This window comes from Vulpes vulpes, chromosome 15 (assembly GCF_048418805.1).
Source record: "Vulpes vulpes isolate BD-2025 chromosome 15, VulVul3, whole genome shotgun sequence".
Classification (NCBI taxonomy): Eukaryota; Metazoa; Chordata; class Mammalia; order Carnivora; family Canidae; genus Vulpes; species Vulpes vulpes.
This window is the reverse complement of record NC_132794.1, coordinates 86,294,391-86,316,864: the sequence shown is the minus strand read 5'-3', so window position 1 is coordinate 86,316,864 and position 22,474 is coordinate 86,294,391. Positions and strand designations below refer to the sequence as shown.

Genomic DNA, 22,474 nt, shown 5'->3' with positions numbered 1-22,474 from the left:
TTTGCTCTCCTGGGGAGAGCCGAGCAGGGCTCCGCCTAGCAAGTGCTGAGTCCTGGCCAGTCTTGCAGGATAGTTGAGAGACGGTAGCAGCTACTCCCTCTCCACCTCCACGGGCCAGGAATGCCGCTGGAGATGAGGACGGTGAGTCTCTTTCCAGCCCTCTGGTCCTCCCCAGGTCTTCCTCCTTTTACTTCTTTCCTTCTCCCATCATTCTCTTCTGCTTCAGATTCTTTTTTTTTTTTTCCCCTAATTCCTTAAAATTTGCCTTTAACCAGAACATTAGGCAGCTTTGGGAATGCTTCCCCAGCTCCCTGGACTATTCCTTATTCCTGACCACCTTGCCACATTTCTCCTTTTGCTTATTCTTCCTCTCTGATCCCACCCAGACTTTGTCCTCACTTCTGCATACATCTTTTTCTTTGCATATTTTTGTGGGGTGAGTGTGTGTGTCTCTCTTGACCCCTTGATCCTTTCTCTTCCTAAGTGTATGAAGTAAAAGCAGGAGAAGGAATTAATTTGAGCTATAGAAAGAGATTGTGTCAAAAATGAGCCCCTGACTTTAGAAGAGTAAGATTGTTATAAATTCTCAAAAAAGAAACCCCCCAAATCCGGAAAAAGTCTTTTTTTCAATGTTCATTTAAAGTCACTGTGATTAAAAAACCAATTATGTACTTCCTGGCAGTTTTAGGAGTAGCTGATCCCCAAATTGAGCCTCCAAGGATAGATTGCCAAAACCTAGAGGGCAGTCATCAGTGTGTAAACATTGGAGCCCAGCAGGAGCCTTTGGGTTCCAGAAGTGGATTGTTCACCCTGAGTAAATCCCGCTGAGCATTAGAGCTTCCTGGAAGTTGTTGGCACCGGAAGTTCTCGTTGTTGCTGCCAAGGCTTAGTGTTTGCTGCTTGGGGCTCCGAGGGGCATCGTCAACATGTAGTGCTGCCACAAGCAGGAATCACAAGATCCCAGCTCAGCTGAGCCCCCTAAGGCACAGTTTTAAAGAACCCTTGGAAGAAACCATAAAGGCAGGATTTCAGACATAGACAATGTCTGTGTTCACAAACAACTTGAAAAACCTTTCATTTACTATGCCTTAACTGTACTTAAAAACATACAGTCCATTTGCCTAACTCTGCAGAAATGCAGGAGAAATTATCTTCGTACCCAGTTTTCCCATTCATTGGTATTTTTAACATCCTATCTATCCATCTCCCCCAGTGTGGACTTAGCCTGCCAGGAGAAGGTAGCAAGAGAAGCAGCAAGTGGGTAGCAAGAGTGACTCAGTTTGGCACATTGTCCCTGGAGACCAGCAGAAAAACCAAAAGTGGGTAACTTAGAAAACTTGCTTAAGCATAACCAGGGAGAGGATGATGCAGAAAAATAGAGCAAAGGCTTCAAGGGCTAGAAGTCAGTCTGGCCAACACCATAGTGTGTGACTTGAGTTTCAAAACAACACCCCCCCCCCCACCTCTTCCACAATAAAAATTATAATGGAAGGACCACAGCTTTTCCCAGGATTGGGTAGATGAGGCTAGGGGAGAAGTAGAATAAAGCACACATACCTGTCATAGGGCTTAGAGGCAGCACAGGGAAGTGTAGTTGGATAGAGCTTGAATTCATTCCATTTGTCTTTTTCTCACTGTGTGGCTAAGGGCACATTTTCTTAACTTCCCTGTGCCTCATTTCCTTGTCTGTGAGATGAGAGATTTTATGTACCTCCAGGAGTGTTTGTGAGGATTAAGTGAGAGATCATTAGGAAATTACCAGGTACTGTTCGGCACTTAATGGAAGTTGCTATTATATGTATTCATAAGCAGAGGTAAAATTTAAGTAAATTTTACATCCCCTGGAAGTTGCCCTAATTGCTTTGCTAGTGTCCTTTTGTATCCGTGAACTTCTGTTTGCCATCTTAAAAGTCAAACTGAAATCCAGATGTCAGACTCGGATCCCATGGACACAGAAATGAAGAGCTTGCTCACTCAGAAGTGCTCCTGGCCTGTGTTGGCCTTAGCTGGGTGGCATTTTTTTTTCCACCCCCACCAAATAAGAAGTAGTATTAAGAGTGTTCAGTCATTCGAATTCTCTTTGCCTTCACCCCTGTTTAATTTACTCCCCAAGCTGTGCTATTTTTTTTCCCATCTTGTAAGAAGTATTTACTTCCTTCCAACAAATCTTATAGAATTCTACATAAGGAAGCTCTAGAGAGAAAAACTGATAAAGAGCTTAAACTTATTTTAAATCTAAATGCCATGTGTACCCCATGAAAACTTTGCTTCTTACCTCCAAGAACCAGGTAATAATTTTAAATTAACCCTGACCTTACTACCATCTATGGATAGGCTGTCATTCTGTGATTCAGAGAGATACAGGGTTTTGAGCTAAAATGCTAGGCTGGATTTTAAGCAGTACACCCATTGGTTCGTAAGTAAGCTAATTTCTCATTTGGCAGCCACCGTTTTTCCAGTCAGATCTCTGTAGGCAGAGCTGATTTTTTGTTTTCTTTGACATCATGGTGTTTTCAGTAGGATAATCAGAAGTTCTATTAAAAAATAGAGGGCACCTGTTTGGCTCAGTGGTTGAGCATCTGCCTTCAGCTCAGATCATGATCCTGGGGTCCTGGGATCGAGTCCCATATCAAGCTCCCCATGAGAGCCTGCTTCTCCCTCTGCCTACATCTCTGCCCCCCCCTCCTCCCTCTCTCTCTCTCTCTCTCTCTCTCTCTCTCTCTCTCTCTCTCTCATGAATAAATCAATAAAAACTTTTTTAAAAATAAAAAACAAAAACAAGCAAGACAAAATTCTTCAGAACAGTACTCCAGAAATACATTCCTGGATCTCATTTTACTTCTGCCCTATTCTCAATAGTTAATGTAAATCAGCTTGCACCCTGCATTTATAGCAGGGTAAGTCTTATCCAACTTTGGTATCAAGTTCTTATCCTTGAAGCAGAAGGATGGACGGAGGGAGGGAAAGATAACTTGGTACTATATACCTTTCCTTTAATTGGGCTGGGGAAGACCTGGGGCAGATAAAAATAAGGAGAGGAGAGGAGGGGGGAAGAAGGACTGCCAGAGAAGCCATTTTTGAATAATACTCAGAATAATAGCAGTGTTAATTTATACTTCACAAAACATCCCAGCCTTTCCTGCTCTGAAACAGAATGATTTGCAGAGAGATAGGACTTAAGACTTGGTCAGCGTGTGACTTTGGATTTTTTGGCTTGTGTTTGCAGGTGACTTCATGTTCTTCATTAAAGCTTTAAGGGAGGGAGTTTGGGTCTTCATTTCCTACTTAAGGATTCTGAATTCGGGTTGACAAGATACTAGAAAACGGGATAGGAAAAAATAATAATTAAAAAAAAAAAAGAAAACGGGTTAGGCTGATGGATGCAGCCTCACTCTTATTTGAAAAGTGCTTGGGGAGAGGGGATGATTATCATGGGATATAGTGACTCAATATCCTACATCCTCAGGACAGTTCCAATTTAAAAATCCATTTCCGTAAACGTACATGCACTCTCACTTTGAGTTCAAGGCTGCCACTTCCCTGAGGGGCTCTGCTCCCGTCTCAATTCTGTAAGTGTCCATGTCCCAGAGTTCTCTGTATCAAGGGATGCTTGTCTCACCCTTGCAAGCAGTCCCCAAAACCGTGTGAGTTTGATTTGTTGCAGAGTCCCAGTGCAGACACTTAGCCTGAGCAGTACCTTTGCAGAGCAGACCTGCAAGGGTGTGCTGTGTTGCGAAGAAAGCAAGCTACTCCAGGAACTGGGTTGAGGTGGAATCAACACAAGTGATCAGGAGGGTCTTCTCAGCCCGTTTTCGTAGCCACAGCCCCTCTTTGGTAAATGGTGTTGTGTATGGGACTGCAGCACATAAGACAGGTCACAGCCAGTGTGGGCAGCTGAAACCGCATCCCTGGGCCTCCCAGGCCTATCCAGTAGTGGGCCTGGCCGGTTCTGGAACTCAGCAGACTGGACCAGAGACTCAGCATGAGCTTTCGGGGGCCTGTCCCTGCTCCTGTTTCCGACCCTGCCTCTTTGTCCCTATGCTTCCTTGGTGTCAGGTGGCAGTCAGCCCCATGTCATGAACGGACCTCCCAGAGTGCGGGTCGGCAGGCCCTGTTTGGGTGGGTGGGCTCTCGGGGGGCTAACGGTGGTGTAGCTTCTGGCCCTGGGCTCCCCCTCGGTCTTTTGGGTTCCCGGTGTGGCTGCGTGCCGGTGCAGGATGGTGCAAGCGGGGGACATGCCACTTGGTTCCCTTCCCTCAGCCGGATTCCTCCTGATTATGTTTTGTTCTGTTCACTAGATGATGATTCAGATCTGTACTCACCTCGGTACTCCTTTTCTGAAGACAGTAAGTGATGGAGAATTTTCTGCTTGTGGGGGAGAAAGAGGGGGTGGCAGGTGAGGGAAGACATCTTCCCATTTTTGCTTTTCTTCACTGTTGAAAGTCTTTTGTACCCACTTTTCTTCTCCAGCAAAATCTCCCCTTTCTGTGCCTCGTTCAAAAAGTGAGATGAGCTACATTGACAGTGAAAAGGTGGTTAAGAGATCGGCCACCCTTCCCCTCCCAGCCCGCTCTTCCTCACTAAAATCAAGCCCAGAAAGGTAAGTGCTCCATCATAATCAAGCTACCAGTGAAGTGCCCTCTCTCTGCTGGGTCAGGCAGCCTTAGAGGCAAGAGTCACGCAGACCTGATTTTGAATCCCTGTGACTTATTCTGAGTCTCAGTATCCTCATCTGTTAAATGGGGATGTATATGGCAAGGATAAAACAAGGATAAAACGCCTAAAACGTTCCTAGTAGTGCCCGGCTCACAGTATGGGCTTAATTAACGTTGGCTATGATCATCATGACTTTTTACCCTTCTCACCAGAGAAATCTTAGCTATAAAATGTATCATGTGTTTATATACTCTGTGCATACTGACAGGGCTCATACCAGAGAATATAATTTTAAAATGAAGTCATGCTTACTTTTTTTAAAGATTTTATTTATTTATGTTAAAGAGTGTGTGTGTGCGCGCACAAGTGAGCAGAGGAAGGACCAGAGGGAGAGGGAGAGAGAATCTCAAGCAGACTCTATGCTGAGCACAGAGCCTGATGCTTGAGCTCAAAAGCGATCTTGACATCATGACCTGAGCTGAAATCAAGAGTCGGTTGCTTAACTGACTGAGCCACCCAGGCACCCCAAAGCCATGCTTGTTAATAATTATGCAACAAGACTCATTGAAACATAAGGCTTGGAGTGGTTCTAATGATAGTGTTTGTCATCTCCTAATAGCTGTGCTGAATGACCCATTTTTCTTTATTGAGTTCTTTTGTGGCACCTTTTTATGCCATCTGGACTGATGTCCATGCATGTTCTGGCTCCCTCCTCACCACTTCCCAACAAGGCTCTGGCCAAACTAAATTTTTTTTTTCTAAATACACACTCAACTTCACACCTCCATATCTTTTCCATCTTGATAGACAAATGATATGAATTTCATATATGCAAGTGGCATCTGCCTAAAGGTTTTGATAGTCAATTTGAAAGGAAGGCTGGGTATACCCTTAGGTTCTTGTGGATACACACACAAGTGCATGCATCAGGCATCTTCTAGGTACATTCTGTATGCAGATTGAACCAGAAGCTGTGGGGGAATATAAGTATATATAAATCACTGATTCTGCCTTCAAGATGTTTATAGCTTTGCAGGGGGAAAGTAACTATACTCACAGTGCCAAATGCAATAATGTATGTGCATTAAAAATTGGTAAACAGCTTCCAAAGGTTCATGTATGCTCTGGAACCCACTGCTGGCTCAGGTTAAGTACCTGCACCCAAGACTGTGATTTGGGTGACTGCTGGGCCAGGGTGTGGAATAGGGAAGAACATGCTTATTAATAGCAAATCCCATTTATTCAGTGCTTACACCATGGGTCTGGTGCTCTGCTAAGTGATTTACGTGTACTGTCTCATTTAATCCCTACAACAGCTCCATTTTTCAGATGAGACTAAAGTAGCCATGGGCAAGGTATGTGGCTCAGATCACCAGGCTAGTGAGTGGTGTAGCTAGTAGCTAGCGAGTGGTGTAGGCTAGAGACTGGAACCACAGCAAACTGGCTTCAGGACCTCCATTCTCTCAGACTGCACTAGCAGGAGTAGGAGGTTCAGGCATGTTTGGGGATCGATAAGCTCCTGAGTGGAGGGCCAGCTTTGCTGCCACCGCTTCCCACCCTCCTCCTTGTGTTCTCTTGTCTGTGTGTCTGGTGCCCGGTTTTGAGCACGGGACACCTCCAGCCCTTTGTGAAACGAACACAGAGATGTAAGTGGTTATTTTGAGAAAGAAACCAGCACAACTAAAGGCTTCGCACAGAGCCCGATTTTATGCTTCAGATATAAAAACTCCTTGATTAGACTGCAGTCAGCCAAAGTCAGACCATGTCGGATGCCAATTTTCATGAAAATAGCTCTAATAGGATTTTCCTTCTACAGAAACGACTGGGAGCCCCCAGATAAGAAAGTGGATACGAGAAAATATCGTGCAGAGCCCAAAAGCATTTACGACTATCAGCCGGGCAAGTCTTCTGTTCTGACCAACGAAAAGATGGTAATGTGTATATTCAAGTTCTTTGTCTCCCCTGCCGTGTTCTCTAATCCAGATGCATTGTGCACTTGGATGACATTTTTCTCCCCTGAGATAGATTTGCTATGTTTAGAAGACAATGAAAAAATGAAGTATTTTTACCGTTTTCATTTCTGCAGGTGTCTATAAAATAAGTCCTGAGAGTCTGCTATGAAAGAAGCCATATTGTGCTTTGTTGTTTTTTTGTGTGTGCATGATTTGAACTAATTTAAAATGTTCTGCTAATGGAAGGATTTTGCTGCTGTCTTTTTAAAAACATCTAACCATTAATTTATCAGGCTTATTACTAACTGGCCTAAAGTGAGGGGTTTTTTTTTTGGTGACTCTTATTTGAACGTGCATAAATTTTGTAGAAGTTACGAGCACATCATTAAAAGCTAAATAATGAATATGATGTTGTGACTTGGGAAGAAAAGACCTAGGCCATTAGAATATGTCTTGTAGGTCTTCCTTTTCTGACAAGTGCAATATTGAAGATGAATTTCATATTCAGTCTGGTTTCTCATTCTCTACACACATTCACATTGCCAGGCAATTGGCAGTGGGGCAAATGGCCTATCTGGGCATAAAAGACCACCCTAGAAAAACGGCTTCTTCTGTGAAATGGGAAAGAATTTTTACAAACTGATTAGTTTCTTATCTGCCACTCACGCTTCCTTTTATTCACCCTTCATTAGGAAAGCTGGCTCAGAATTCTGATCATGGTTAAAGGGATTCTCCAAAGCTCTATAAATACTGCAGCCCTCCAGCCGTGCCAGCAGGATGGAATTATCATGCTGGGGATTGGTTTTTATTAAAATGCGGTTGCCACACTGAGAACAGATTAAGTAGGCCTCTGAAATGCAGGTTCAAATTATTTTCCCTCCACCTCTTCTGCTCTACATGGTTTAAGTGATAATTGATTTGACTTTTACTAAAATAAAAATGTGACATCTTTAAAAGCACAAAGGGATAAGTAATTTTAATTAGGAAGAAAGGTCAGCAGTTCACAGAAGTGCTTTAGAGTTGTCATTCTTTAGCATTTACTGTGCGCCACAGTTATTTTAAGCAAAAAAAGTTCAGAAAGGAACAGAGAATTTTGCCTCTGGCTCTACCCTGCCCTAGGGGTTGTCTCCCTGTTAGATCCTACACACAGGTGTGCCTAGAAAGACAGTCCTGTGTTTTAGGAACATTCCTGACACTTGAATAACAAGCCAGGCGTGCACCATCACATAGCCACACACTTAAATGATGTCGGAGACTCCAGAGCCCTTTGGATGCTTTTGTTTGGGGGATATTATTGTTCCTAGGTGGTCATTGCTCTAATGGAGGGCTTGCTACCTTTAATTCCTCCATTTCCCTCTCCTACCTTGGTTCCTTATAATTTGACCACTATTCAGCATTGAGAAAAAAACGAGTTTTGTTTTTCTCGTTGATACCACATTGGTTACAAACCCTGGAAAGTGAGAGTAGTGCCCCTGTGGGGGGCCTCTGGAGGGTTGTGGCGACCGCGCTAGGGGACTGCGAGGCACTATGCAGTGCTTCTAACACAGGAAGCTCTCCTGTGTTCCAGCCCTGGGCCAGCCCAGTGACGAGATGGGGGGCGGGCGGGAGGGGGTGGGGCACCAGGGCAGCCACTTAATTCCATGCGGTTGGCTCTTTAGTGTTGTTCTTCCCAAGAGAAGCCTTTCATTTTAGAGAGAAATTTCAACCAGCTCTGCATGTCATAGTCTCCTGTTCCCAGCAGTTGAATTAGTCCTTTATTCGCTTATTTTTTTTCCTTGCTATTTTTGCCACGTGAACAGGAAAGTTGGAATGTGTCAGTGTGGCCTGCCTTTCTGCATCCAGTATCTGGTCTGCCAGAATTCGAGGACACCTCCCACCCCCACCCCCACCCCAACCACCACATACACACACTTTTGTTTTGTCGTCAACTGTGGATAAGTGTGCTAACTAGTAACAGATACAGAATCTAAATTTGCTCTCAGAAACGCACAACTCTTTGAGGGGAAAGCTGTTTTGTTTTTCCGATTTGAAGCACTCCTGTCCTGTTAGCCTACAACTTAAGTGATGATGTCACAGGCACATGTGCCTGTTGTTTACAGGCAGGGTTGATGGTAGACAATAAAGGCCACCTAAGAGCTTGTCTTGTCCTTGGGACAAACCCAGACATCACAGCCAGAGGAAACATTGTGCTACCTTCAGGATCCCCCCGAGTAGATTTACAGCCTTATGACCTCTTCAGCCATGTCGCAAACTCCTGTGACATTTTTCATAACTCCTGAGCTGCCTGTCATCGCAATCTGAGTCCATCGTCTTGTCCTCTGGCCTTGGGATTGGAGATCTGTGGTCAGGCCCTGCTTTGTCCGAAATGGCCTCCTTTGGGCTTTATCTCTTTTACACTCCAAAGTTCCTTCTAGAACCTCAGCTCAATTCAACAGACATATATAGAATGACTTTTATGTGCCAAGCCCTGGGCTAGAGGTTGGAGATCCCTGCTGCACGCACAGGGTTATACTGGGAAGGAGAGACATTAAAATAGAACTTATGGACACGATACAGATTCGCGGATTTACCCAACTTGGTTTTTCCCCAGTACATGGTCACTTGGAGTTCCTTCCTGGCTTTTCAAGTTTGTCACTTTCCCCTGTTTTAGCTTGGCATCCTCTGCAAACGCAGAGGGTCTACCTCCTTCTCAGGATGTTGAGAAGGGGCATGTTATATACCGTAAAAGAGCAGTGAGCTAGGAATTGGAAAATCTGAGTTCAAATTCTGCCTTCAGCTGTCTTGGGGCAAGTCCTTTAACTTTTCACAGTCTCAGGGTTTTCATCTGTAAAAAAGAAGTATTACTTAGTCTGCCACTGCTATTGAGCAGGATTGCATACTCATTGAAGTATGGAATGAGAGGACTAAGGTGTGGTAAAATGTGTAAAAGCTGTGAACATTATAATGGGCTGAGCAAATGAACATACCACACTCAGATTGTTTAATTAAAAATTGAAGCTAGCCTCTGGCTCCCGTCCAAGAGGAAAAAAAAAAACCGTCCTTGAGGAGAATCAGGCATTTTTCTGGCAGGACATCTGCCCTTTCCAAGGATTTTGCCAAGCTGGGGCAAACAGCCCACGGTAGCAGATAACTTAGCCTGGCATTGCGGAATCTGCTCTGCTTGACAGTACAGAGATCCTGCTCTGCGTGTAGAAGGAACGTTTCCTATTTGTCTGTTCTGTAATTGGATCTACAGCTGAGTTATAAATGACAAAATCAAATGCAGATGTTAGTGCTGTGTGGTATTACCTCTTTCACTTTCTCCCCAGGCAGCTGCTCTGGGCCTGAGCAGTTGACATACCTCTTGATTCAGTTCTCAGCACAGTGTTTAACCTCCACAGGGAAAACAATCCGCAAGCACCCTTCGGCAGTAAAATGGGCTGATTCTTTCAGGACACTCAGGCCATTTCCTGAAAGGGTTGGTACATTTTATCTAAAACAACAAAAACCTAACCTATTCACAGGGAGCAGTTTATAAAGTGTGTTTAAAAATAATAAACATGAGGTAGGTTTCATGAAGCTCCATCCTATAAGGATCTAGGATGTCCCAGTGTCTGAACTGTGCCTCCTGAAGAGCTGTGTCCTTATAGATATTGTACCTCATTTCACTGAATAAATAAAGAATCCATTTGGAATCCAATGTTTCACACTATTTCACACCATTTCAGAACCCAGTGAAAAGGAGCATACCTTCTCCTTCGAGATTTAAGCCCCTGGGTCCCTAAAGATAGTTAGAGGAGGTTTGAATCTGGATGCAAGAGGACAGACTCTGTTGCAGTAGACATTTCCCTCTGATTTCCAACTAACTTATGTTCAGTGAATTTCAGTTAAAGAAAAGTTCTCTGTCATATCTTCGTCCTTTTAAAACAAAAGTAGAATTAATGGTAAAGACCCTTCTAAGGATTTTAGAAGAAGGGATTGGTGAAGGTCACAAAGAAAGCTTACAGCCTTTTCTACAAACCACAAAAGGCCTGTTAACAGAACATTGAGAGAAACGTGTCCCTGAGGAGCTGCTCTGTGAAGCAGTGGCGTTGAAAGTGTGGCCAAGTGTGGCCAGGGGACTTGCAATTTCCTCCACGTGTTGTTGCCCTGGGGGAGTGAAGTTTCTTATGCATTGTTTCCAATCTAGGTGCAAAGTGTACATTTTGTATTTCATATGGCTGCCAGAAATTCACCATGTCTCTGTCCTTTAGTGACTGCCCAGGTATTTTGAAATGGATATGCATATATGAATTTCGTGACGCCATGAGCCTCTAACGCTTTTTGTCTGATGTGAACTTGCATCTCCAGTTTATGAAAGGGAAACCTGATTTGCTTTCCAGGCATTCATTTCCAACTAATTATTTCCAGATACACATGTTATTCCACAGAGCAAGGTATTAAGACTATAAATATCTGACTCAGTATGAAACCCCATGGAATCAAATTTTCAGCCTGTGTGAACTGCCTCCTCGAGTTATATGAAGTTGAGATATCTGACTTATTTTTGTAACATAACCCAGAAGTTTTTTCCGCCCCCTGTTCTGCTGTCTGTCTTGTTCAGCTTTTCCCTCACTTTATTTTTCCCAGTTCTTTAACATCTATTTGTGAAAACACGAAGTATATTCTGTCTGTATTCCTCCCCTACGGATGCTCGTTTAAAATGTGTTTGCACTTGTGTCCTCTGTTTTTACTTACACCATCTTCCACTTTATTGTGTATGGGACATGATTTCTCACCTACTCATGTGCCATTAAAGATGCAGTATTAACAAATTGGCTTTGATAAAGTGTCGGTATTTGCATTTATTTTGAAAGCCTTAAGGCAGCTTTGTAAGTCAAGTACTAAAACTATACTAGCCAATAAAAATTATTTGCTCTACTCATCTGGCATAGATGGCTAAATGTTTGGTGTGCTCACCAGGTTATTTGCTCCTAACAGTTCTTCCTAAAGAGGAAAAAGAGGGCTTTCTTTTCTCCAGATGCAGTTACTGAGGAATATGCCCATGTTCTGCTCTGTCCTGGAGGGCAGCAGTGCGGTGCAGAATTCTTCTTGTGTGGCCCATTAGCCTTCTGCCTTAGGGCTGAGAATGATTCACTCACTGCTCCCTGCCTCCATTTTTCTGTTTTTATAAACTCATCCTCTCCCACCTGTTGTAGCTCCTTGTTTTTGCTGATGTCCGTAAAATGGATGATTGCTGCGATTGGATACAGTTGCTGTATATCCCTGGAAACCACTGCATCTCTACTGGCCTGTTCCTATGTAATCTCTGCATAATGTTATCCTTCTCTCTCTTCCATTTCCCTATCACCAACCCCTATAGAGTCGGGATATAAGCCCAGAAGAGATAGATTTAAAGAATGAACCTTGGTATAAATTCTTTTCGGAATTGGAGTTTGGGAAACCGGTAAGTTTAATAGCTTCAGTGGTTATAGACACCTTTTTAAATAATGCTGTTGATGCATTGCTGCTGCTAAAGAATCAGATCTATTTGTAAGGAATGCAGGAAGTGGGGAGCAGCCATTTCAGTGGGCAATAGTGGGATTGTCTCTTCTCACTACAACCTGTAAGCTTTCCCTCACTTTGTATCACCAAGAAATGAAAGTGAGCTCTGGGATTATTTCTTGTCAGAAAATCACAGAGGAACATGACTAAATCATTGCTTGTCTTAGGACCTCCCATCACTAGCAACACATTTCAGACACCTCGTAGATGGCATTATTTGGGCCATTGGTTCAATTACTTAACCTAAGTCTTCATGGCAAGCTGAAGACAAGCTGGAAAATGCATTACATACTAAGAGGAGCAACATTGTTACTGCTTTACAAAGATTTAAGTACATGGCAAAGGAAGTGCCCAAAAGAACCACTGTGTGTAGATATGATCCACAAATGCCTACCCATTATGAGGAATGATCTCTATGAGTTAGGGTAATATTTTCTAAAACTTGAAATGGGACTTAGGCTGAATGCTGTATTTGCTAGAATTCCTGTTCTGCGTTTCCCTGTGGTATTGCAGAGCTGGCCTTTGGCACTTAAGGAGGATTTTCTTCACCCTGCACCAGACGTTGTTATCAAACAGAAGGGAGAGTTCATTTTTCCACTGGAGAGAACTAGAAACTGACTTTAAACCTCCAGTGACTTTAACATCTTACTACAGCTGCAAAAAGAATTTACAGGTGGAGGAAGTAAATGTATAAAAATAAGATATTTTGTTAGATGTTTGCATAAAACTTTAACCATTGGAATCACTGCAGTGTGAAATGATAGTTTTATTTGCAGACAGGAGTTTATAGTTCAACAGAATGTTAAATTCGACGGTGTAAATTTTTCGTTAAGATGAAGACAAAGACAAATGAAGTGGGTGCTGTGGAATTGCTAGTTTGATTCAGCAATGCTGAGCTTTGTTAGAAAGTTGAGGCAGCTTCTGAGTTAGGAGCGCCTGACTTGCAAACATCCTGCTAGCGTCCTTCGTGTCCGGCCCCCACTCCGCCCCACCCCCTCGCTGCAGGAAGGAGCTTTCCTCCTGCCTTGTCCTCTGCTAGACGCTGGCTCCTGGTAGCTGCGAAGCTGTCCTGATCAAACAGCACCACCTAGTGACCAGTGCAGAGGGAAGTGTCTAACCTGGAGTCTGCACCATTCTCTCCCCAAAGCTCTGGTGCATAGCTCATTTCTCCTTTCTCTCCCTTTTTCCTATTCACCATTCAGACATCAAAGAAGTCTACCTCGGGCAACCACCTCCACACTCAAATATTGAACAGTATCTTACCCCTTGTCTTTTTCCTAAAACTTGCTCAATTATCTCACACAGAAAGCTACTTTTGAATTGTGTTGTCCCTTCCCCCCTCTGCCAAACAAACAAAGACCATGGCCAGAATATGTAATAATAATGCTATCCTTTCATCAGGGAAAGCAAAAACTATCAGCTTTAAATTATGTATAATAAAGAGTCTGTGACATTGATTTTGGAAAGCCCCCTCAGAATCTACACATTTCTAGCCATTTCTCACTTGCTGAATAACTTAGTTTTATATGAAATATTAACTTTTAAGGAAAGATATGAAACAATCCTTATACTGTGATTAATTTGTTTTACCTAATCTGTCATTGCAAATGATTCCATTTTTGTTAGCAAAGGGCAGTCTCTGAGTCCCGGCATACATTAAATCAACTCTATAAATAGCCTGGTAGATTAACACTGTTTCTGCTGGAAACCGTGGTCTGAGCACCACACAGCCCATCTAAACAAATATTGAGAACATAGTCCATTTGTGTAGTGGGACCTTCCTAGAATTTGTAGCTCTACTCTGTTGTTCTAGCTGCCTCTTAATTATTTAAATGATGCTTTTCTAAAATGCCATTTCTTCTGAAGCTGTAATGTTCCTTGCAGAGACTTTAGAGTCCTCCTTAAATGGGACTTTTTGAGAGGGTCTTTTAAAGTAATAAAGGATAATATTGTTGAAGACTTGCCAAAATAACTCAATCAGTGCCCATATCCTGAAGAACAGTGCTGAGATGAGCAGTTCCTTGTGGTCTGAAGCATCAAAGGGTGGGCTTATCATCCAGTCGAAACGACTTAATGCCTGGCTCTTACTCCCAAGGTTGAGGAAGAAGGTGTGGTAGGGAGAAATTTTTTCTTTACTTCTGTCCTACCTTCATCACTCTAGGCTATAATAAAAGTAAGAGAGACAAAGTGGTATAAACCATGGGAGTTGTTTTGGAAGGCTTTTTTCAGTCATTTAGAAGCAGAATGAAATTAAAACTCCTACCGAATCACGTGGATCATCATTTCTACTTATTTTTTATTTCATACCAACTCAGGACCCACTTCCCCCAAGTGAAGCCTGCCAGAACTTAGACACTAAACATTTACCCTGAACTCCTTTCTTCCTCAACTCTCGCACTTAAAGCCCACCACCCAGAATGAGCTGAAATTTTAGCAAGATCCTGGCTATAGTCCCCTTTAGCTCTGATATGTTGCTATAGAATGTCAAATAATTCAAGACTCCGAGGACCATTTTTGTAAGAATTTAAAACCAATTAGATTTGTAAGCATTGCCTTATTATTTTTTTTTGTAGTAAAAGAAAGGAGTAGGTATCATAAGTAAACAGTCTGCTTCTCCAGGTGAACAGTCTAAGTGTACTAAGTGCTTAAAGATGGATGATAATTGTTAATAGCACGCACTTTACAAATTGTAGAGTATACATCTACAGAGATAGCATTACTGACCCGTCACTGTCAGTGATGAAAGTCTCTTGGATGCAGATTACTTTTCATTTGCAGATTCATTACTAAGAGTCTGAATGTTAGGTTTTTTTTTCTTTTTCCCTCCTCTAATTTCTGCAGAAATCCATGTGATTTCCAGAAGTAAGCTTAAGGCAAAATGCCACAATGTGAACCAGTATGAATGCTTGCATAGAGTTAAAATGATATTTGCACAAAATGCCAGGAGCTACTAATGATCTCATTTTTTTCAGGGATCATTATATAAGATGTATCAGGTCTAAGTAGAACAAGAAGGTCTAGACGGTGGGGGAGAGGTTCCAGAATTACAAGTGGCTTGTAATTTCCAGATGTCCTACCCTCTGAACCCTTCCCTCCTTAAGCTCACAGTTCTGGCAGTTTTGTTTGAGGAATGCAGCTCTAATTTTAACTTACAGAGTTAAAGGAGAAAATGAACATAAACCTATAGTCTGCTGTTCAAATTCAAATTATAAATTGTTCTCTGAGGTAAATGGAAGGCATAGCTGTACCACCAGCCATGTTATCAAAGTCTGGTCAAGCTGTAAAAGGAGACTGTAAGTGTTGTCTAGCAGAATTGTCTAGTTACACAGTACATTATTGAACACCTATTATGTACACGGGTTTTATTGCCACAAACCACAGAAAGCACATTTGTCTCAATTTATCCTCCCCTGGCCAAATCTCCAAAGTCACACATTTATTAAACATAATGAATTTTGCCATGGAGAAGACTGCTTCATAAACGTAGACTCTCAGTGTCAATCTCAGTTTGAAAACAACAGTGAGGATGTGTGTCAACTGTACTTCAATGTAAAAAAAGAAAAATAAGGAATTTTAAAGTTTTGGTTTTTGTTCAAATTGGTGGTAATGCTTTCTTTTTTTTTTTTTTTTCTATTTTCTTTATCTGTTTTTTTTTTTTTTTTTAAGTTTTCAATGTTTAGAATCCAATAATGACTTACTCTTGAGATGTAGACCTAGAAACTTCCCAGTTAATGTTTCCAGCTCCTAAGTTCTACAGAATCCCTCCCTGGGCAGCCTCCTCAGGAGGCAGAGTGCCCACTCCCTGTGCTTTTGAGTTCACTTTTCTGTGTTGATACAGTTCTAGCGTGCCCCTCTTTGTTTGAGCCAGTCTCCATGTTTGTCTTTATGTCTTTATGCTCATTTCTTCATTTCCTCCTCTGCTTCCCGTCAGCCTCCCAAAAAGATATGGGATTATACTCCTGGAGACTGCTCTATCCTTCCTAGAGAGGATAGAAAGGTAATTCTGCTGTGCCTCCTCCGTGGGCTGTGTGTGTGTTCTCTAGCCTGGTTAGTGTGAGTGTGTTGTGGGGTTTGTTTTTTTCTTTTCTTAAATCACTTTTTTTTTTTAACTTGATAACTTTTTTTTTTTTTTTTTTGGCTTGGTGATAAACTATTTAACAAAGTCTCTACGACTTCTACTAATGTTGAGAGGTTTTTAAAGCAATGCCTTACTCTCCTGACCTATCCTATTTGTCACAGTCACTATACTCTGAAAAGAGAAAAAAAAATAGGTCTTCTGCAAAAGGTAGGTTTTCGTGGTATTTGTAGTTCTCTCTAGCAAGTAGAATAGACTTTTGAAGCTCTGATAACTTCGGGATTTATATTTTCTCTGCCTAATGTTGCATTCTCTGTTTTCACGTCTTTACCTGATTTCTAGTGAGCTCTTGTGTTCAGTCATGCCATCTTTGCCTTATTAAAACATAGCACTAAACAAATTCATTTTTCACATTTAACCTGCCATTCTTTCTGCCTGTTCTCTAAAATGTTCTTTCCCATCTTTTCTTTCTTGAACCAGACTAATCTAGAAAAAGATCTCGACCTCTGCCCAGCAGAGTTAGAGGCACATTTAGAAAACACGGAGACACTTAATAAAGCACCCAGTGCAAACCTGTCCCAGGTATTTCCTAGTTTTTCTCACGCTGTCCATTCTCCTTCCAGCTCGGTTTTTTTTTTCTTCTCTGCTCTCTGGTTTCGATATAGTCGAGGCAATGAATGGTTATGCTGGTTCTTTATAAGCTGCATGGCTTTCTGACTCCTGTTTTTCGATTCCTCTCCCCCTTACCTAATTTTTGCTTGGATTTCTTTTGAGCTTGGGATCTTCCTTAAAGGGAGTTTTTCAAATATATGCAGGGTGGCTGGTGACTTAAACGATCCCACCCCCTTATCATTCTGTTTCTCTGCTCTCAGGAGGTGACCCTTTTAACTTCCCTTCCTTTGCCTCCATATTCTTTTTCCAAATTTTCAGGGAGCCATTTTTGGGGGCAATTTCCTTGTCTTTGTTTGCAGCCCTGGGAGATACCAACCTCAGAGATCATTTTCAAAAACATGGTGGCAGTGATTTGAGTGCCTCTTACATGCATGGTACTGGCAGAGTAGTTGTATTTGTCATTTGAAAGGTCAGAAAGTTCTCAGTGAAAAGATGCACTCCAGAGACCAGACAGCCTGACCACAAACAAGCATTTGAAACTCAACCTGTATTGACATTTTTAAAGGGGGCTATGTCAAAATGTGATTTATTAAAGGATGTGTCAGAGACTCAGTCCAAGGTAAACAGGTTTCCAAGGGGAAGAAAAATACCAAGTATTTGGAGAACCACCACCAGGGCTCCCTGACAAAACAAAAACTTTTACAAGGAAAGAATATCTTTACAGAAAATAAAAAAGGAAGGCAGACTCTGCTAAAGAGGCTAGGAAGACCAGCAGGAAAAGTGGAAAATGCTATGGGTTGTGTTATATTTAAGCAGAACTGAAACAAAGAGGGTCAGATCACCAGCATGAGTGACTCAGGTTATGAAAAGTCTTGAATGCCAGACCCTCAAGCCAGGGAAGAAGAGAAGAACCCACGGGGTTATGCTGGCAGCTAAAGAGGGCTGAGATAAGGTCAGATGCTGAGGAACTGCAAGCAGATCAGGGAAGTTGGGGTTCGGAAATCCAAAGTCACGGAAGGATGAGAGCACCCAGGTCCCTCTTCAGAACTTGAGGGAGGCACAAAGGTGAGCCACAGTGTGTGCACAGTCAAGGCAGATAGGTTGTGGAGCAAGAAAGATAGGGTGCTCAGTTTCAGCCAGGGTGGAGAATGGAACCAACTGTAGCCACTGTGGGATGGAAGGTCTGAGCTAGTTCAAGAGTGAGAACTAGGCAGGTAAGTCCTAAAGTGCTGCGGGGTGGGAGGGGAGTGCTAAGATTACAGGTCATAAAAGGAATCAAGGGTCACTCTTCAGAGTAGTCTAAGAAGAGCAGCTCTGTCACACATGTAAGGATGGAGGGCAGCTGGAGGATAACTGAGCATGTTGAGGCCTCTGTGAGGTTAGAGACAGCTTCTAGTGCCTGAACTCCTACCCGGGGCAAGGTGAGCACAGGGAAGGGTCTGATGCATGAATGGGTCCTCTTCACATTGGTTCAGTTGCATGTTCCCCAGCAGTCCCTCATATGTATAGGACGTGCTGAGAGAGGCTCTGAATCAGCATGGAAACAACTCTGCCTTCAGGAACATGACCATGTAGGCACACGCAAATTAAAAATCCCCCGAGTACACAGCAGTGTCTGTGAAGAGCTGAAAGAATGGCATGGGCTCTAAGTGTCAGGAGGAACAGTGATCTTGTAGAAAATTAAGGCAGACTTCTCAAAAAAGCCAGGACAGGATCCATACAGTGTAAGTAGGTACATGGTAGAAATGGGGAACATCCATCTGAGGCACAAAAAGAACACAGAAGAACGTGTTTAGCATGTATTCAAGGAATAAAGTAGGGGTGCCTAGGTGGCTCAGTTGGTTAAGTGTCTGCCTTCATCTCAGGTAGTGATCTCAGGATCCTGGGATAGACCCCCACATCGTGCTCTTTGCTCAGCAGGCAGTTTGCTTCTCCCTCTGTCCCCCCACTCTCATGCTCTGCCTCTCTCAAATAAAATCTTTGAGGGGGAAATGGAATAAAGTAAAAGATTCAGCTGTAATAGAAAATTTGGGGTGGTAGTAGTGATAGGTGTGGGCAAGAGGGTTGACTCTGGATTGTTCACAGCATTAGAAAATACAGTTCAGGAAATGATTTTGTCCACAGACCAGTGATGTAGTTCAGGAATTGTTTTAGAAAGGTCAGTGTCCTTACTCTAGAGAGGCCAAGTTAAAGGGAGAACCTCCAGTTGGAGGTGCAGAGAGCGAGGAGGCCACTATGCTAGTCAGGCCGTGGAGTGATGTGAGCACATACTCCAGTGGCACCAGCATGAAGGGAAGGAAGGGGTAGGTGTGAGAGTGCTCACAGAGGACATTGCAGTGGGACATTTTAATTGGCATGAAGAACAAAGAATCCGGGGATGGAATGGGGATAGAGACAATGCTAAGGTTTTGGCCAGGAAGCTGGAAGGATGAAGACATCAGTATGTCACAAAAGAAAGATGAGGAGAAGAATCAGTGCAGAGGTAAGATGGAGTTATTTTTAAGTGATTTATTTTTGAAGTGTTGATTGGGTATCTCCTAGGGGATATCCAGTAGACAGCTGGAAATAGAAGATTAGGTCTCCTGAGAGAATGGGGCCTACAAAGTCCATTGGAGTCACTTGAAGAGAAGTGATGGCTGAAGCCCCAGGAGCAGATGAAAGGTTGAAGGACAGGAAGGACGAGAGCAACACCTACCCCCTGGGATGTTGGGTGACATGGAACAGAAGGGGAGGATAGGAGGGTAAGCATCTCAGAGAAGTAGGAAGAAAAGTTGAGTGGTGAAACAAGAAAGTAAGACAACTACCTGGTGCTCCAGAGAGGTCCCTTGAAAGTAGACTCTGAGGAAAGGTTAGTGGATTTGATAACCAGGAGGTTCCTAAAAACCTTGGAGGCTCCTGGGTGAGTAGTTGCCGGACTAGAGTGGGGAAGTACCCTGGGGATCCCCCAGGGGTACAGCACTGATTGAAAACATGTGATTGTGGAAGGAGGGAAGGAAGGGGGACTTCCCAGAGGACTCTGCAGGGTCACATAGAAGTTTTTCTCAGATGGAGACCAAGGCATCATCCTCAAAGTGGATGAAGACCCAGAAGGGGACGGGTGCCAAGGTGGTAGATGAGCAGAAGACACCAGTGGGGGCAAGAGGGCTGGAAGGATGGATGTGGATATGGATGTACCTTCTCTGAAGAATAGTGGCAGACGGCTGGGGCTGGGGGAGGGCAGAGTCCTCATCCTAGGGCAGAGGTGCCCTCCAAAGTGAGAGGACCCCACAGGTTGAGGGTGGGTGTTCAGCAGGCACCGAGTGGGGGAGCTCCTGGTGAAGATGGCTTACCCTCCCATTCCTCTCTTCCCTCTTGGACAATCTACCTTTTCCTTCTGCTGTTTCTCTCCTTTCCCCCAATATCTCGTCTCCTCCAGATAGCATCTTTTCCTTGACGTGATCAGTATTAGAGATAAGAGTGTCTTTAAAAGTTAACCTTTTCATGATTTATGCAACTACCACATTATTTTTTAAGAAATATATTGAGCCCTTTGCTCTTTTTTTTTTTTTTTCCCCTCCAAGACAACAGAAACCTTAACCTACTTGATTATGTTGCCTTTTCGCTGCATGTAACTCTTGGTTGGTTTCTTTCTTTTGCATAGTAGCCTGTAATTTTATAAAATGCTCCCCTACTCATAGGTTTTGTGCAACTGCATTTCTCCTCATTTCCACATTCTAAATATACAGGAATGAACAAATTATCTAAATGCAGTATGGTCTTTTCAGATGCATTTTTGTATTTTCTGTACCTAAGGTGTTGGGTGACCCTCTTTCTGGATATGGCATCTGGGGTGCATGAAGGAGTCTCTGGTGGGCTTGGCCAGGGGCTCGGAGGATTGGGGTTAAGCTGATGAAGATGATATTGTCCATGTCACTAATGCATGTTGGCCAGATGGTGGGCTATCCACTTCGTGGATCTATATTTATATGAAAGATAAGTCGAAGCCAGGAGACCATCTTCCACTGCACCCAGAGAGCGAGAGTGCCCGTTGGCCCAGAAATCCTCCAGCACCAAGACCTTTCCAGCCAAGGGCCCCATCTCCCAAAGGTCCTTGGCTACATCAGGAAAGGAAAAGGGGCTGCTCTCTTTCCCCCTTGACTTGGAACATCTGACACAAAATAAATGATCTACATTTTTTTCTTTGTTTGTTTGACATTTACAGAGTTCGGCAATCAGTCCCAGTCCGGAAATTTCTTCAGAGCTTCCTGGATAGTAAGTTGCCAGCACATATGTGGCTTAATGTATTAATGTCAGAAACGGGAAGAGGCTTATGTTTTGAATCCAAGTATGTTTTATTTGTATCAGTCTAGTAGCTTTGGTGATAAGTAGCAATTTAATCACAGCCTTGAAATTATTTTTCTTCTGTTTTCTCCTCCTTCTCCAAATTAATTTTGTGATGATTCCTATTGCCTTTGGTAAGCTTTTGCCTATGTTGGCATCTTTACCTTTAGAATGTGAGTTTGAATTTGGAACCAAAGCTCACATCATTTGCTGGTTCTTGGGTGGGATGTGTGACTTGAGGCTGCACTGGGTATAAAGGTGGGGGGATGGTGGGGTTGGGTCCTCAGGTGGCACCAGTCACAGGGAAAGATGGGCCCAGGAAGGGCCTAACTTGACTGATGCTGAAAGGTGTGGATTTATTTCCTCATACCAATCATAATTCTGCCTGGGTGATAACGTGCATACCCCCTCACTTCGTGGCATAACCACCAGCCTCTTTTCCCCCTCTTCAGACCATCCTGAGCCCTGTGCCAGATTACTTTTCTCAGTACTTTGCCATGTGGCCATCATCCCAGTTGAGAGGTCTCAGTGCTGTCCCCCACCCCTTCTCCATAGTACACGTAGTGAGCACTAAGCTCCTATAAATAAGCCCTGAGCCTGTACCCAGTTTAACGTTAAGCCCTCTTATGGCACTTCTTCTGTCACTGGATACCTGAATCGTACTCATGTATTTTTATGACTGCTGATAGACTCCCTGAAGGCAAGGGCTGCATCTCCACAGTACCAGGTGCACCCAGTGGGTTTGGGAACTTGTTCTGATGGGAACAACTTCTTATCACCATCATATCTCTACCTCATTCTTTGAGGTATGATGAGGAGGAAAGGCACATCTGTTGCTTGTTGCTCCCCTGGGGTTGGGTAAGCTCACAAGGAGGAAAATTCACCTCCTCAAATAGAAGCCTGGCTTGATCTGAATCAACCAGCTGGGATTAAGGTATTTCAGTGGAAAACTGGAAAAATCTTGTTTCTTTTAGCATAGTGACCAAATCTCTAACCAAATCCATTCTGTTCATTTTTCTTCTATAAATATGTGTTAATGATGATGATTAATTTGCCCTGGCATGGGAATTGAGAAGACATATTAGAACAGCAGCTAGAAAGGAAGCTACCTGCCTTAGGGTACAGTCCAATCTTGGAAAAATCTAGGCATAAAATCTTGTGCCTCCTGTGGTACCGTGGGGTTGATCATCAGGCCAGCAATGTGACAGACATCACAGCTCAGATACAGCATCTGAACGCCCTTCCCAATCTCCCTCCACCCTGGGCTCTGAGGCTTGCTCTATTTAAGGAGCTAGTTGAAGGATGCCTTCTACAAGAATGACAAGTCATGGGTCCT

General features: G+C 43.2%; 1 protein-coding gene across 50 annotated transcripts in view; it reads left to right on the top strand.

Annotated features, from left to right (window-relative positions):
• The window catches only part of SORBS1 (sorbin and SH3 domain containing 1), a 228,974-nt gene that overhangs the window by 159,214 nt on the left and 47,286 nt on the right, over positions 1-22,474 (top strand). For 19 of the 50 annotated variants that reach the window (XM_072739627.1, XM_072739617.1, XM_072739610.1 and 16 more), the window contains 5 exons: positions 4,299-4,346; positions 4,471-4,600; positions 6,473-6,587; positions 11,950-12,033; positions 21,020-21,069. In XM_072739627.1, coding sequence (XP_072595728.1) covers positions 4,299-4,346; positions 4,471-4,600; positions 6,473-6,587; positions 11,950-12,033; positions 21,020-21,069 — 427 coding nt within the window. Of the gene's footprint in view, positions 1-4,298; positions 4,347-4,470; positions 4,601-6,472; positions 6,588-11,949; positions 12,034-16,062; positions 16,129-16,686; positions 16,789-21,019; positions 21,070-22,474 lie in introns of all 50 variants that reach the window. The other 31 variants (XM_072739606.1, XM_072739598.1, XM_072739579.1 and 28 more) reach the window with 2 other exon arrangements.